The 16,389-nt window shown below is 50.0% G+C and overlaps 1 protein-coding gene across 2 annotated transcripts in view; it reads left to right on the top strand.

Annotated features, from left to right (window-relative positions):
- SIDT1 (SID1 transmembrane family member 1) overlaps nt 1–16,389 on the top strand; it is a 100,295-nt gene that overhangs the window by 51,893 nt on the left and 32,013 nt on the right. For both annotated transcript variants that reach the window (XM_034788177.1, XM_034788168.1), the window contains exons 5-11: nt 2,689–2,790; nt 4,326–4,409; nt 6,019–6,112; nt 8,911–8,982; nt 9,408–9,501; nt 10,930–10,973; nt 15,958–16,029. In XM_034788177.1, coding sequence (XP_034644068.1) covers nt 2,689–2,790; nt 4,326–4,409; nt 6,019–6,112; nt 8,911–8,982; nt 9,408–9,501; nt 10,930–10,973; nt 15,958–16,029 — 562 coding nt within the window. The remainder of the gene's footprint in view (nt 1–2,688; nt 2,791–4,325; nt 4,410–6,018; nt 6,113–8,910; nt 8,983–9,407; nt 9,502–10,929; nt 10,974–15,957; nt 16,030–16,389) is intronic.

The raw sequence follows: 16,389 nt of genomic DNA, 5'->3' as shown, positions 1-16,389 counted from the left end.
GCGCCGCCGGAGCCCGGGAGGGGAAGTGCCCGGCTGGGGGTGCAGGATCTGGAGGCAGGGGGCTGCCCGAAGCCGGTAGCGCTTGGGCAGCCCGGCTCTTAAACAGAGAGGGGGCGGCTGGAGCCTCCAGCCGCCGGTGCTGTGTGTAACTGACCTAGTGTCAGTTACACAGAGCCGCAGCCGCTGGAGGCTCTGTTTAAGAACCGGGCTGCCCGAGCGCTACCGGCTTCGGGCAGCCCCCTTGCCTCCAGACCCTGCGCCCCCAGCCGGGCACTTCCCCTCCCGGGCTCCGGCGGCGCAGGGTCTGGAGGCACGGGGCTGCCCGAAGCCGGTAGCGTTCAGGCAGCCCGGCTCTTAAACAGAGCCTAAGAGTCGGGGAGGAGCAGAGCCGCCATTTTCCCGGACAGGTTCGGCTTTTTGGCAATTCCCCCCGGACGGAGGTTTGACTGCCGAAAAGCCGGACATGTCCGGGGAAAAAGAGGACGTATGGTAACCCTAGTTTACTTAGATCAAATGCAGCAGCAGTCAGAGAGGATGTGAGCAACTTCAAAATGAACAGTGGGAACTGCAAGAAAGGTTTCCTCCTGAAACTTTTGGAAGCTCTTGTAGATAATCGCTCAACAAAAAATGACCCATTTTAACGCAGTCAGAACTGAATTGACGTGGACACTGATAGAATCACCCACTATCTACTCTTATTTTTTAATGTTGTGTTTTAAGTCCTTTGTTTAGTGGTTTGTTTTTTGCTTATCCTGAATTAGCTAAAACTGGGAGGATAGGCTGAATGCACAAATGGGAACACAGGTAGGTGCCGAGAGCCCACAACTCCAAATCAAGTCAGTGAGAGCTGCAGACGCTCAGCACATCTCAGGATTGGGCCCTAAAATTTAGGTGCACAGGTAGCTAGAACAAATCCTTTATTTTCACTCACACTAGTCACCTCACACCAGATCTATACCCTCTTAGAAGGCACAGTAAAGATGGGGTGCAAGCAGAAGGAGGGTACAAAGATAAGCTTAAAGACACCCTTGCACTTTGCTAATTCTGGCCTGCTCTAGGAACTGGTGTGGCCCCAGGGGCAAATTACAGCATGCCTGGCTGCTTTGCATAGCTATCAATGGGCAGCTCGGCAGCTAGGAAAGCTGGAGTACAAAACACTCCAGTTACTCCCTTGAGCCGTCCTCAATCACCCCAGCATGCCCTGTGCTGGGAACTGCTCAGGAGGGTGCTGTGAGACTTCCTACGTTGATCCTATGTTCTATCTGTACTTGGGGAATTACCAAGGGGGCCGTTCCACCCCTTTTACGCTCAGAGGAATATAAAGTTTTCCGCCCCTGTTAAAGGTGGGGTGTCTGTATAACTGGTTCTCAGGATCTGTTGGTAGGCAGCTGCAGATTCTTGTGGTTTTTGGCCGGAATGAAGGGATTCTGCATAGATCTGAAGGAACAGGTTCAGCTCATTTTCCAAGTGTTGTTTGCTAGGATTTACAGCTGTAACACAGACAGATTTTCATTTCACAGTAAGCCCTTCATGTCTGTAAAATGGATACAGAAGTAGAAACTGGCAAACTTGGAAAAATTCTGGTTCGATTCTGCTTTGAGCTCAAAATTGAAAGCAGGAAAACTGCTTTGTGAGGGAAATGATTCTTGCCTGTCTCCAAAGATAGGAGTATGAGGTCTTGCTCATATATAAGGGCTGTGAAATTAACTTATTAACACAAATCAGTGACAGAGCTGAGATTATGGTCCACTGGATCACAGGCCAGTATGACCAAAACCACAGCCAAAACCAAAGGGTGTCTTGCAGTTGGTGCTTTGCCTGTGTACTGCCTGGAGTCATGCAGGGAGCAATGCAAAGCTGGAAGCATGCTCAGTGCATCTGGAATGTTTGGAGATTTTAGTAGCTGGTCTCTGACACCCTGCACTTAGCTTGTGCAAATGGCAATTTTCACAGGCTTATCCTCTGGCCAAATCTGGAAGACTTTTCATGGGGATAGAAAAAGATACTTCTGTGACTCCAGGGCTATCCCTTCGCCAAATTTTAAATACCAGCTCCAAAGCATGGAAGCACTACAGTTCTTCAAAGAAATGAAAAAAAGTGTTAACATTGGCAAAGCTACCCTAACATCATTCTCAGAAATGGCGAAACCAATTTCACTGAAACTTAAAAAATCAGCCTGAGAAAAGTAGCAATCACTGAAATTTTTTTTGGCTAAGTCATAAACAGAGGAAAATGTTAGGCAATCACAATTATAGCCTACAGGCTTCCTCTCCCCCCCCCCCCCCCCATGGCATTATAAATAGTATAGAAACTGCCGGAGGCAATTGTTGCAAATTAAAACACTTTATTGTAAAATCCCACCTTTTAAAACATTACCTGTTGGAGTATTATGATGAGCAGGAGTTATGCTGAAACTCTGGTGCCATAGAGGTATCTGGGGTTAAACTCTGTGCATAGAGGGGCTGGTGCAGTCTGCATCTTTGGCCAGCCATTGTGAGGAATACGAAAGCCTTTCAAAACACTTGAATTCCAAGTGACTAGTTGGACTGCGGAAGCCTTCCATGCCTGACATCTCAGCCTAGATACAGAGGGCTGTTCTGTTCTCTTGGGGATGTTATGGAACCAGTGGCAGAGGGACTCCTGAATTGTAATGCACATATGGGAGCAGTGATCCTATTTTTTCTGCAGTATTTTCTGTACAAGTTCCCTCCAGATGTGGATTCCGTCATCATCAAGGTGGTATCTGAAACCGTCTATCCCTGTTCTGTTGTCTCCGTCCAGGAAATTGTGGTAAGTCTAGAGAGGGGGCTCTCAGCCTGCAATGGCAGATGATCTAGAGGGTAGGCTCTGGGTATTGGTATTCTACCTTCATCACCATATGTGATGTATTTCAACCCAGTAAAGATATGAAGCCTCAGGGGCCAGTACTGCAGAGTAACAATACAGGAGGAGCTTGAAGGGAGGCGAGGGGCCTGTGGAATGAATGGGAAAGGCCTAGCTGCTGAGTTCTAAGTAGCTCCTCAGGTGATATTTTTGCCAGTGTTAGTGAGGGTAGTGAGCAAGTTAATGATAATGCTCCCATCCCAAGATCTGAAGGTGCTTTTCCTTGCCTGGAAGGTAGGACAGTATCATTCTCTCTCCCTTTTACAGATGGGTAAATGGAGGCACAGAGAGATGACTTGATCTTTCTATAGTCACACAGCGAGTGGGTGGCAGAACTGGGAGGGGATAGCAGAAATTCTGGCTCCCAGGCTTGTGAATAAGTCACAGGACACCCCTATTTGTCCCTGCAGTGTCTTCTTTCCCCCCATTCTCTCTCTCCATCCCTCTCCCTCTCCCAACCTTCTTTGTTCACTGTTCCCTCTCTCTCTCTATTACCTGATCCTTTCTCCTCCCCTTTCCCTCTGGCCCAATCTCCCCCCTCAATCTTTTCCCTGAATTCTTGTTCATACCCTCTGGTCCTCTCCCATTCACATCATGACTGCCTCCTGCAGGTGGAATTTGCTGTTGCTCAGAGCCAGGAAGCAGCAGTACTGGCCACCTATTTCTTCTCCCTTCCTGCCCTGCTATGCAGGATGGAGAGGCTCACTCAGAGTAAGGGAGCAGTGAATAGGGGAGGGAGAGGTGAAGGAAGCAGCCTTGAAACCTTGAGAGCCGCCTCTAATAGCTGGGAGGAGGCGATGAAGTGGAAACAACAATCTCGGCCTGCAGCCCTGCTCATGAGTGGCCTTTGAAATGACACAACTGAGAGGGCGACAATGGGGGCAAACGTGTGACTGTCACTCTACATAGCAGGTACAGAAAGGGGAAACATGGAGCCATGGGGTCTGTCGTGAGGAGGTTGGGGATAACAGGAAAATGAGGACCAGGCCTAGACTCAAAGTAGAGCAGCTTAGATTGCTATAACAAATGTCTTCTCCCCCTGCTTTATCGGGGCTTTCAACTGAGAGATTCAGAGTAAATGACCTGGAGTAAATAAGCTGCAGCTTTGTTTGAAGCTGGGACCTTGCTGAGAGAGACCAGCTGAGCCCTGGCCATGGCTGGTGTTCTCAGCACAGCTTCGCTAGCCCCTGAATGCTGCTGATGTTGCTGCCTGTGGGACTCCAGGCAGGGCTCCTCTAGTGCTCTTCATGAAGCCCTGATGGGGAGGTGAGGAGAAGATGACAAAGCCAACTCGAAGGCCCAAAGGAGTTTATTTTTATTAGGTTTAGGGAAGTTTTTTCCACACCAGGCCTATCAGGGAAAGCAAGTTTGTGCTGCTTCTGGCTCAGAAAATGCAGTTGGATTTTTCAATTATGTTTTTTTATTACTTCTGTCTGTTTTAGTGCCCTGTGTATGATCTGGACCACAATGTGGAGTTTAATGGTGTTTACCAGTCCATGACAAAGCAAGCTGCCATCACTGTACAGGTGAGACACTAATTTTGTCAGTGCTAATTTCCAGTGACTCTGTGTGGCTCCTCTCTGCTTAATCATTTCATCTGGTGCTCAAGATCAGGGGTTCTTGCGCTTTTGGATAGCATGACCCACATCTTAATACAAACGGGGAGCCAGTTTCAGAGAGACGGTGACTTGCCTCAAGCCACACAGCAGGTCAGTGGGAAAGCCAGTTTAGGAACAAGGAAGTCTCCCAAGTTCTAGATTTCCTTCTTATTTCTCTAAGAAATGACTGACTCCCTAGAATAGACTGTGTGCTTGATCCAACATGCTGCTTTACCCATAAAAATAGGCCCCCTTTTTGCAATCTCAGCAGCAAGGCCACATACCAGAAATTCAGCCCAACTTCAGGCTTTTGAGCCTGCCAGCCACTGGCTCCAGGGTCTTCACGCTTCACCCTATGTGGGCTGGTAGGGAAACTCAGACCTGCCCTCTACACTGGGCTTCCTGTGACTGGCAACTAGGCCTTCCTCACAGTAGGGTTGCCAGGCATCCAGTTTTCGACCGGAACGCCCGGTCGAAAATGGATCCTGGTGGCTCTGGTCAGCACCACTGATGGAGCCGTTAGAAGTCCAGTCAGCGGCGCAGTAGGGCTAAGGCAGGCTCCCTGCCTGTCCTGGCTCCACGTGGTTCCCTGAAGTAGTTGGCATTTCCCTCCAGCTCCTAGGCGGAGGTGTGGCTATGGGGGCACTGCGCGCTGCCCCCACCCTGAGCACCAGCTCCACAGCTCCCATTGGCCAGGAACTGCTGCCAATGAGAGCTGCGGAGGCAGTGCCTGTGGACGGGGGCAGTGTGCAGAGCTGCCTGGCTGCCTCTCCACCTAGGAGCCGCAGGGAAATGCCAGCCACTTCTGGGAGCCGCCTGAAGTAACTGCCGCCCAGAGCCTACATCCTGAGCCCCCTCCCACACCCAAACTCCCTCCCGGAGCCTGCACTCTGTGTCCCCTCCCACCCCCCAACCCCCGTCCCACCCCTGAGCTCCCTGCTGCCCCCAAACTCCCTCCCAGAGCCCACACCCCCTCCTGCACTCTGAACTCCCAGCCCCACACCAGAGCCCACACCCCTAGCTGGAGCCCTCACCCACCCTGAACCCCTCATTTCTGGCCCCACCCTGGAGCCAATACCCCCAGCCCAGAGCCCATACCCCCTCCCACACCTTATATCCCAGCCCAGAGCCCTCACCCCCTCTCACACCCCAACCCCCTGCCCAGTCCAGGGAAAAGTGAGGCTCAAACCAGGGTGTGTCTTTATTAGGAGTTTGCTCTAGTGCAGTGGTTTTCAACCTGTGGTCTGCGGATCCTTAGAGGTCTGCAGACTATGCCTAAACTTTCCAAAGGGATCTGCACCTTTATTCCAAAATTTGGGGGGCCCACAAGTGAAAAAAGGTTGAAAACCACTGACTAGTGTAAGTAGATCACTTTTTTTTTTAAATTGATGTAGTTAGATCAGTGCAACTTTTCTAATATAGAGCAGGCATTTAACTACATTGAGTCCTTTAACTGGCATGGGAGAGGAGACTCCTCCTCTGCAGCCCTGTCCTCCCTCACTTTTCACAAGGTTCTCTCTTGTTTGTTTCTGTGCAGAAGAAGGATTTCCCAGGCGAGCAGTTCTTTGTTGTATTTGTCATAAAGCCAGAGGACTATGCCTGCGGGGGCTCTGTGCCTTCCTCTATCAAGGGTAAGATGAACTAGGGGACTGGCATACTGCACCACTGGGGTGGGGAAGGGTAAACACCTTATGTTACTGTTTGTGGCCCTCCTGTGGAATGGCAATAGTGTACACCAAAGGGAGCCACTACAAGGAAGGGTCACTGAAACGAAGGCAAATGGGAGATCCCAGAGGAGGAGTCTGGGTAGAATGCAGCTTTGCAGACCCAGAGCTTCTTGCAAATCTTGTGGGGTGGATCCAGGAGCTGTAGCTGTACATAGGATCGGGTCAGCCCGTAGAGTTGAGATGACAGTTTGGAGAAAAGAAGTGGTTCCTGTGATTGGTAATTACTAAGCTGATCCACTGTGGACATGGAAGAAAGTAGTAATTAAAAAAAAACAACTAAATATTGTTTTCAGCTGGTGATAGAACCTTCCCTGCCCCCCCCCCCCCAAATTACATTGCTCTGTCAATGCACATGCAAGCCCTTAGAGAGATACTATGGATATGAACTAATAATAGTCATCCCATGCAGGCCAATGCCAACAGTGTGCTCGGCTCTGTAGAAGATGCAAAACTAAGGGCAGAGTTTGCCCCAAGAAGAAGAGAAAAGTAGAGAAAATAGAATGCACTGGGACACTAGAGGGGAAACATTTAGGTCTTGCTTTTACCCAGTAATTATAAGTGCACTTTTTGCAGGCATCTCGGAAGAAGTGGGCTTTTAGGGGGATTTGAATAATGAGAGGATAGTGGTTGGCAGGACAAGAAAGAGGTAACTCCATGCATTGGGGGAGTGTGGAAAAAGGCACAGAGGGTGAGAGTGGAGAAAGAAATGAATACCAATGACATCAGCCTCAAAACCCTGGAGAGGAGAGATTATGAGAGAGGCTAATGCAAAAGGAGACGAGGTATAGGCCATGGTGGGATTGTGCAGCACTTTGAGAGGGAGAACAAAACCTGGAAAGTTTAATTCTGTGAGCAAGAGAGGGCTGCCATGGTCTGAATGAGTGAGCCATTCAGAAGTAAATGTCAGATTGATAATCAAGCAGAGCTGGTTAAAACTTCCCTCCTCCTCCCACCGTCCTTGCTTGAGGAGATAGTCCACATGGTCCTTCTCCAGAGGTATTCAATGGTACAGGAACAGGAAGAGAAGAAGCAGGTGTTGCATGTGAGCCAGGGTTGGGAATTAACAGGATGGGTGGTGAAATAGGAGAGAGGGGCTTGCAATGTTCAGTGAAATGATGGGGTGGCCAGAGAGAGGAACTTAGTGAAGCTACAATGCAGGGAGAGGACTTGTTGGGCAGAGGGCCAGTTAGCCCAGGATCAAAGGTCAAATGAGGGCCAGGAGACTAAGTGGTTGGCAGGGATCTCTATTTCAAATTTGAAGTAATCAAGAGTGAGGGTGGGGGAGGGAGAGGAGGTGGTGTTGCCAGAGAGAAGGAGGAAGTAGAGGTGAGCCATGGATTTGACAAGATGTAGGTGAGAAGAAGAGCAGGCCTTGTGGGAGCAGGAGAGGGGAGAGACATGAGGCGTTCCCTGGAGGAGGCACAAGGTGACCATATGATGAGAGACGATGTACACTCTGTGGGTGTGGTGCACAGACTGTGGCTGATTTGGAGTGATGACAGGCCTGGCAGGGGGAAATGTATTTTAAATATGTTGCACTCCTACCCTCACCCTGTAGCCTGAACAAGGTTTATGTTCATTTTCTGATTCATTTACATTTTCTTAGCTCCTGTCCGTTGCTCTAAGCCAGTGGTTCTCAAACTATTGTACTGGTGACCCCCTTTCAAATAGCAAGCCTCTGAGTGTGCCCCCCCCTTATAAATGAAAAACACTTTTTATCTATTTAACACCATTATAAATGCTGAAGGCAAAGCAGGGTTTAGGGTGGAGACTGACAGCTCGCGACCCCCCATGTACTAACCTCGTGACTCCCTGCGGGGTCCCGACCTCCAGTTTGAGAACCCCTGCTCTAAGCTCTGTGCAGTATTTCAGATCCACAGGACGCATATTAAACTGGCATAAAGCCAACCAGCCATAATGGTAACCTCTGCATCGAATCCACAATTCCATGCACCCATCAACCCATCCTCTCACTGTGAGGAATTTTCACACTACTTTGAGAAGTGTGACTATAACCAATGGGCTGCTCAAGTTCACCAGGCTTTCCCCCCACCTGGAGCAGGGTGTGCGGATGCTTGTGTGTGACTCTCTGCAGTATTTTATGGTTTGCACAGCTCCGTCCATCATGAAGTATTTTACACATAGCATTGCCACTGAAATGCACCCACCACTGTAGTGGGGGGTGGCACCTAACCCACACACAGCATTCTGCACAACAGTTCTGGAGGGAGGCAGGAGAAGTTCGTCTAAGGATACAGGGCAAGTCTTGCGGTGTGAGATCTTTAACAAGGGAGCACCCTTGATCACCTCTCTATGGATGTCAAAGTCTCCAGGTGCGTTCCACAGCTTTGCAGCCTGATCGCAGACTGAGAGCGAAATCCCATAGATTATAAGGAGGAGTGTGATGATGAAATACACTTTGGGCTCAGCCAACTGAAACCTCAGCAGCATCACAGTTTTCTAGCGTAAAGATGTAGGGTAGAGCAAGAGCCATGAGAAGACTTTTCCAGACATGCCTGTGGCGTCACCACAAATGGTGACATGTGGCTGTTCACCATACGGTTGTGCCAGGATTCTAGCCTCATGCAAATGGAAATGTGTACATCTGAGAACAGTGCGGGGTCTTGGCTACTTCTCAGGTGAACGAGTCCCAGCCGTGTTAAATAATGTGTTTCTGATCCAGTGCCCCTTGCTCCTTACAGGAAAGGGCAACCACACCTGGAACTTACAACGAACGAAGAGCCTTCAAGTGACCATTGCACCCTCTATTAAAGGTTAATGTCTCTCTGACGTATGGTCCAGAATTGCTGGGCAGCTCCAAGGTGTTCCACTCTCAGCTTCTCTTATCAGGAGGTGTGGTAGGGACTAGGACAGGGGCACTCGGTGTGTGGGAGCTCCCAACTAATTCAGTCCCAGCAGGAGGCACAGCAAGGACTGGGGTGTCATCTGAGGGAATGTTCTTAACAATTCCAGCACCAGCCTTTTCCGGCAGGGAAGAAATGCTGGCTAGGAGGGGCATGGTGGCGCTTGCAGTGACTGGAGTCCATGCAGACTGGGGCACTGGCAGTGGGAGACTCACCAGCTATTTCAGTCGCAGTCTCTACCAGCAGGAGGTGCTATAGGGAGCAGGCCAGGGATGCTAGCTGTGAGGGGACTGTTTTCCTGTAAGCTGACCCTCCTCCTGTTCCCCCTTCCCCAGAGTCTGACTATGTGCAAGCCATGCTCTTCAGCTTCCTGAGCTTCCTCTCCTTCTACCTGGGCTCACTGATCGTCGCCTTTGTGCACTACGTCAGGTGGGTGAAGCAGATGGACAGTGACGACCTTCAGGCTACGCCTGTGGCTTTTTCTTCCTCAGCTGAAACGCCTCACCCCTCAGTGAGCCAGGCGTCCGAGCCCAGCAGGCCAAGGGAGTTCCTGGCCACCAAATGGGCCCTTCTGTGAGGGAGGAATGGGGGGCGTTTGGCACCCTGTGCCCCAGCCCTCAGGGAGAAAGGAAAGTGCCAGGGCACTAGAGAGATACCAGGCATCTGCTGCATGTGTGTCCATCGGTACTTACTCTGCCTGCAATCCTTTATGGGGCAAAGAAGAAACATGACATAACCAGGACAGAGCAGAGGCCTCCAGAGCACCAGAGAGGCAAGGAACCTGTTAAATTGCCAAGCCAAGCCCCGCTCACAGCGCAGCAATGCCTTGATTCCCCTCTCCCCCGAGCTCCTGCCTTGCACTGAGGGGAGAGACCTGCCATTGAGATGGTACCAGATGCTTCCTCCTGCTGCAGGTTGTTGTTGGAGAAAGGCCAAAGCTTCCTGCAGCCTTCCTCAGCCAACCCAACGGTGGCTTTTTCCTCCCCTTTTTCTGCTGCTTGCTGGCTGTGGGATCAGAAGCTGTGGGCTACATGTCCTTGGCATGGCTAGCGTGTACTCTCATCCCTGCCCACCCCTGCAGCCCTCGGGGGCGAGTGAGGCAGCAGGAGGGGTGTTGCTACCCTGCAGGAGCTCCCAGCAGCGAGATTCCTTGTGCCAGCTGCCCTAGCAGCACGTGGCATGATTGTAAAGCGGTGCTGGACAAGGAACCCCAGTGTGTCAGCAGTTACGCAAGCTGCCGGCTAAGGCAATGATTCAAGTGAAGCGTATCTTTTGTTCCAGGACATAAGGGCTCAGCAGGGAGGAATCTTCTTCCCCACCCCATGCCAAGCATTGCACAATTGGCCAGGTGCATTGGGGGTTGGTTATACCTTCCTCTCAAGTACCAGGTGCTGGCCACCGCCAGAAAATAGGATGAGCTCTCTGGATCCTCTCCAGTAACTTCCATGAACGCTACCTCCTGTGTACTATACTGATTCAGATCCCTTGCAAGCCATGTGGATTCCAGAGTGTGGGAAGCTGGGCTGTGGAAAGCAGATAGGTGGGTTTTACCAGTACACAGGACATAGGGTAGGGTGCCGTATTAGATCGCATCACTGGTCATGCCTCTGACTGTGGCCAGTAGCTGATGCATCAGAGGAAAGTGAACCCTTTTCTCGATTGGATCTGTCTGTTAGGCATTGCTGGAAGTGGAGATCTAGATAGCAGGAGACTGGGGTTTGCATTTCCCAGCCCTGAACAGTTATTTGTTTTCTAAAGCATTGCGCAGTGCTGCTATCTTGCTTTTGAGATGCTACTGTGGCTGAAGTCTGGAGTGTTTGTTGAGTTTTCAGGAGTACTGTCTGTGCTTGTTTTCAGGGTTCAGAGGAAGACTTCAGCTGGGAGATACAGTCCTGATGATGGTAAGCATCTCATAAACTGTGCTACAATGTCAAGGGGTAGAGAATGCTGCGACGCTCTCTGCCCGTGTAGAACAGCAGCTTTTCCCTGTTACCTTCAGTGAATTTCAAACCTCTCCTTGTCCACTCACCCCAAGGTCTTTTGTTAACTGTGCATTTTAGTGCTGGAGTTCCCTACTGAGCTATATAACCCTGCTCTGGACAAACCAGTTCTAGGGAAGTTAATTTCTCATGAGACACACAAAGGGCATTCCATCCATGGGGCTAATGCCGGGGAAGGAGTGGGGCACTTAGTGCTGTTTGTGATGGTTTTGCGAGGCAGACGCTTGTCCGCTACGAACAGAGCTATATCCATTGAACAATAGCCATTTTAAACAGAGGAATCTAGAGTGGGCAGGAGCTCTATTGATTTGTGTTTTACAGATTTGGATTATTAAAATGCACAAAACACAGATTAAGGTTCATAACTCCCTGGCCGAGTCACCTGTCTAAGCAAGTATATTCAGTTGCTCATACTAGCCACAGGAATGTTTCTTTTGGACTGAAATGTGTCCTGCCCAATCTAAGCTTTGGGTCTTTTTTTTTTTTTTTAAAAGGCAGGGTTTATAGAGTTCAAGGAGCAAATGACTAATTCAGTTAGCACAGCGTCATCGCTTGTGGTATTTACTTTGATATTACGTCTTGTTTACTTTACACGGCACCCACATTTCAACATGCAGATTTGTATGTTGTAAAAGCATGACTGCATCGTAGAGGTCATTAAGGGAAGCTGGTGGTTTTGGCAGGTGGGGTAGGGTAGGCTGACCAGATAGCAAGTATGAAAAATCAGGACACTTTTTATGGGGAGGGGGGAGAGGAGGGTATAGTTGCATATATAAGACAAAGCCCCTAATACTGGGAGGTTTGATTGCTCTAGCATAGGGGGCAGTTGGGGTTTCTGATTCCTGGAGAGATATGGGAGGCTATGTCTGAATGTTTAGTGCCTAGGAGGAAGTTGAAGATTTAGTCACAGGGGAAAATGCATCTCCTTCCTTTCATCTCCACCCCTAGGAGGGGAGAAGAATTACATTTTGACAGTGGGAGGAGCTTGAATACCTGGCTTCCCACCCCAGCAACCACCTACCCAACTTTCCCCTGCTCTAATATTTACCACTGGCTAAGCACAGTCATGTAACTGGAAGTTTTTTATACTAGAATGAAATAGTAAACAACAATGTAAATTGGCATTATTAGGGATTTGAATTAATTATTAGATGAATGGGGGTGATTCATGTCTCAGAGTTCCGGCTGATGGCTGACTGCATGCAGCATTGCTTTAACTCTGGTCCTGAGTGGGAGGCTGGAGGTCCCAAGTTCTCAGCCTGGCTCTTCCACTGACTCACTGCGTGGCTTTGGGCAAGTCACTTCATCTCTCTGTGCGTTTACCTATCTAGGTCTCCTTGTGCCTCTCAGGGCTGTCATAGTTAGTGTCTGCACAGCACTGTGAACACTTTTAAAATGCTACATGCATGTTAAGTATTTCTATCCCTTCCTCCCTCCGTCTGGAATGCCCTGCCCCCCTGCTCAGCTCCCCTCTCTGGCCCTCTGTCATTCAGAATACCCAGCCCCTCCTGGCCTGCCCTCAGTTGCCCCCACCCCTTGGAATTTCCCATGATTCTCTTTTGCCCTGCTCCTTTCTCTTGCTCCTCAGAATACACCCCACTCCTCTTTCTCTCCCTCCCTCTGGAATAGCCCTTGCCCATCCATCTCCCCCCCCGAGAATGCCACGTATCCCTGTTCACACTACTTGTCTCTCCTGTCACCCCTCTTTCCTCCCCATTTCTTGAATATCCTGCTACCCTGTGTCCTTGTTCCCCTTTCCCTTGTGTTCTACAATGCCTTCCTTCTGAGCTGTGCTTTATCCTTGGGCCCCTCCCTTCCCCTCCTCGCTCTCAGACTTTGTTGAAGGAGAAGAGAGCTGGAGGAACCAGTTGTTCTATCCTGTCACAAAGTGCACCACACCCAAAAGCTTCCCCACAGAGCAAACTGGCATCTCCAGAACTGACTTACATCTGCTCCAGGAAGTGGGGCTGAAATAGGTAGGTGAATTTAAAGCAGCGCTGTCTGCTTCTCTCTCTCCTGCCTGGAGGTTCCCCAGTCTGTCCCACTCTCACAAAGACTCGCTGCCTTGTACACACAGTATCAGTTACCATCAAATAGACGTGGAAAGTGGGAAGTTCAAAGCACAGTCTAAACTTAGAGAGGAGTGACCCCGTGTGACTGAGGAGAGACTTCCTCAAGAGACCAGGAGCCACAAAAGATGACTGCTCAAAAAGCGATGAGGACAAACTGTTCCCATCTGTGGAGAAAGGGTGGCATCTCGCTAGGTAGCAGATTAGGAATGGACAGGGGATCAACCCCCAAATGCAGTGCCTAGCCGTATCCTGGACAGGATTGTACCTACCTGTGACAAATACTGCAGCAGCCTGTTTCTTTAACACTCTGGCAATCATGCTATTATAATAACTTGTCATGCCAGTCAAGTGTCATTGAGTGGAAGGTTTTCTTGTGCCTATGCATATGCAACCCTGCACACATGTACAACATGCAGTATTCCAGGGGTTCTCAAACTGGAGGTTGGGACCCCTCAGGGGGTCACGAGGTTATTACATGGGGGGTCACGAGCTGTCAACCTCCACCCCAAACCCCGCTTTGCATCCAGCATTTATAACGGGGTTAAATATATAAAAAAGTGTTTTTAATTTATAAGGGGAGGGGTCATACTCAGAGGCTTGCTATGTGAAAGGGGTCGTCACCAGTACAAAAGTTTGAGAACTACTGCTTCATGCCATCTGTGCTGCATGGTCCATTTCAGAAATTCATGTTCCATTAGCAATAAGAAAATAAAGGAGAAAATGACAGTGCCAGCTCCCTTGCCAGGGTTGTCTGGGTATATCTCATTTGATCATTTCTCTGCCATTGCAGGCGCCTCAGGTGCTGGTGCACCTCGGTCCCTCCTATTCTCTGCCTGTGGCCCATAGTAGTCTAGTCTTCTGTGGGTGGTTGTACTTTGATCCCATTTCAGGTGTTAGGTTTAGTGGGTAGGAGCTGGGTGGTGTTGGTGGCCTGTGACATACGGGAGGTCACACTACATCATCTGGTGGTCATGCTCCCTCCTGACCTTAAACTCTATGACTCTAGAACATGTTTCAGGCCCTCATATACTATGGTAGAAAAACCTAGCTAGGTTTTCAAGAAGACGTCCCGCACCTAGACTTGCAAGTACAAGGAGCAATAGCCCCTTGCCGCCCCTATCAACCTGAAGACAGGCCATGTGCCTGTAAATCTAGTAAAGGTATCTGGAGAGAACCTAGTGACTCTGTATTAGGATAAAATGTATCAGCTTTGCACACTGGTAGTCCAAAGGATGGGTGTGACTGGCTGACTGGACTCATTCAGTTTAACTTTGCTGTGTGTAAATTGGTGCTGCAGCCCATGTGTGGCTTCACTGGGTCATTTCAGCTGTATAATGTGTATCCAAATGAGATGAGTGAGGGGTGAAAAAAGCTCACAATCTAGGCTTGTACTTGTTACTGCTCCTTCATGATTTAGAGCCTCACAGATTTTCTTGCTTATGTTTTCCTCTGCCCCTTGCTAATATTGGCAGTCTTGGGTCGTCCCTCCCTTCGCTTGCTGGCCAGCTTTGATAATTGTGATGAACTGGGAATGTTCTTGATGTGTTCTTTGAATGCTGAGTGGGGAGTGTTTGGCCTGGGAAGGTTGCAAGGGGGTTTTGCTGGGACTGTCTGCATTGGGGATGGGAGACTTTCCTTGAGGAAAAGTGGGCTGTAGTCCACGAAAGCTTATGCTCTAATAAATTTGTTAGTCTCTAAGGTGCCACAAGTACTCCTGTTCTTTTTGCGGATACAGACTAACACGGCTGCTACTCTGAAACCTTTCCTTGAGGGAGGATACCTGAGCACGTAACATGAGAACCCAGGAAGGGGGTTGGAGGCCAGGTGACACCTCTGCCAGGGAAACTGGACAAAGGCTGTGGGAGGAGCCGGGGAGAGGCTGAGTGAGACGCTGGAGAGAGTTTCAGTTTGGAGCTGGCTGGGAAAATGGAGGGGAGCCCAAATGGGGCTCTGGCCTCCCTGCCCCCCTCCCCCTCCAAGAGGGACCTAACTGAGGGGGCCTGTTGTCTGTACCTGCAAGACCTGTCTTGGACTGTGTTCCTGTCATCTAAATAAACCTTCTGTTTTGCTGTCTGAGAGTTATGGTGAATCGCAGGAATCCGGGGGTGCAGGGCCTTGTCTCCCCCACACTCCATGACAATAATGTGTTTCAGGAAGACCTGGAGAGCGAAGTCAGATGAGGCTGTTATCTGAAGGGCAGCTCTCCCTGCCTCAACTCAGCATCTGTGAGTGGATTCTGAGTCTTAGGAGGCTGTCCCAGTGCTAGTGATGGGAGACAGTTGCCATCTTTGCTGGGAGCAGCCTTGCTTTCACCTAATGTGGCTAAAAGAACATGGAGGGCTGAGGGCATGTGTGGCTTTTCCAGTGACAGTCATGGGAATTAGCTGCCATTTTGGGTAAGGGCAAAACGTTGTGAGACTGAAGGCAGAAATTCTCGATTGCCATTGAGAACACCCCAAATCTCATAAGACTCATGGGAAAATTGCAGGAGTTGGCAATGCTGGAGTATGGAGGGAACAGGGGAGGGGCCATGGGGTTTGCCACACTTCTGATTGGGGTTGAGTGGAATGAAGGGCAGGGGTTTGTGGTTTATGATGCATCCTCTGCGGGGGGAGGGGGAGAGAAGGGGGCTATGGTTTATCATGTGTTCTGTGGGCAGGGAAGGAGGCCTGTGTTTCACAGTAAATAGGACAGGGGTGTAGGGTGGGTTGAGGGCTCCTCTTCGCACTGGGGAGCCTCCTTCATCAAGTCTCTCTCTTTTTTTAAGATGGGGTCTGAGCAGATCAAAGGCTCTTTGTTTGTATCTGTTGCAGGATCCGGGACTGTGGCTACCTCGCATCCCATCACGACTGGCACCCCCGAGGGAAGCAGCTACGGAGCTATTGGTATGGAACACTCTGGAACTTGAGCATCAGGCACCTCCTGGCACCTGGGCTGCCTGGGCAGCTGCTTCTGGGGGAAGGAACCAGTCTGGTAGAAAGCCCCCACCTCTGCCATGGCCCCAAGATGTCTTATTGTCTGCAGAGGAATTTCTCCCCACTGGCTGCCTGCTGATTTGGAGACTGGGGCCACATAACCCCACTGCTTGTGGGGAAGGGGAGGAGCACAGAGCAATGAATGGGCTGAGGGGAAGGAGTCCATGGCTTTAGGCAGCTCCTCTTCCCTCAGGGTGGTTTTCCCTGTTTTTTTTTGTTGGTTTTTTTGCCGCCATCAAGGCCACAGGGAGCTGGGCTGTAAGTTCCTTC

The sequence above is a fragment of the Trachemys scripta genome, chromosome 1 (assembly GCF_013100865.1).
Source record: "Trachemys scripta elegans isolate TJP31775 chromosome 1, CAS_Tse_1.0, whole genome shotgun sequence".
In the NCBI taxonomy this organism is placed as follows: domain Eukaryota; kingdom Metazoa; phylum Chordata; order Testudines; family Emydidae; genus Trachemys; species Trachemys scripta.
This window is presented reverse-complemented; position numbering and strand designations above follow the sequence as displayed.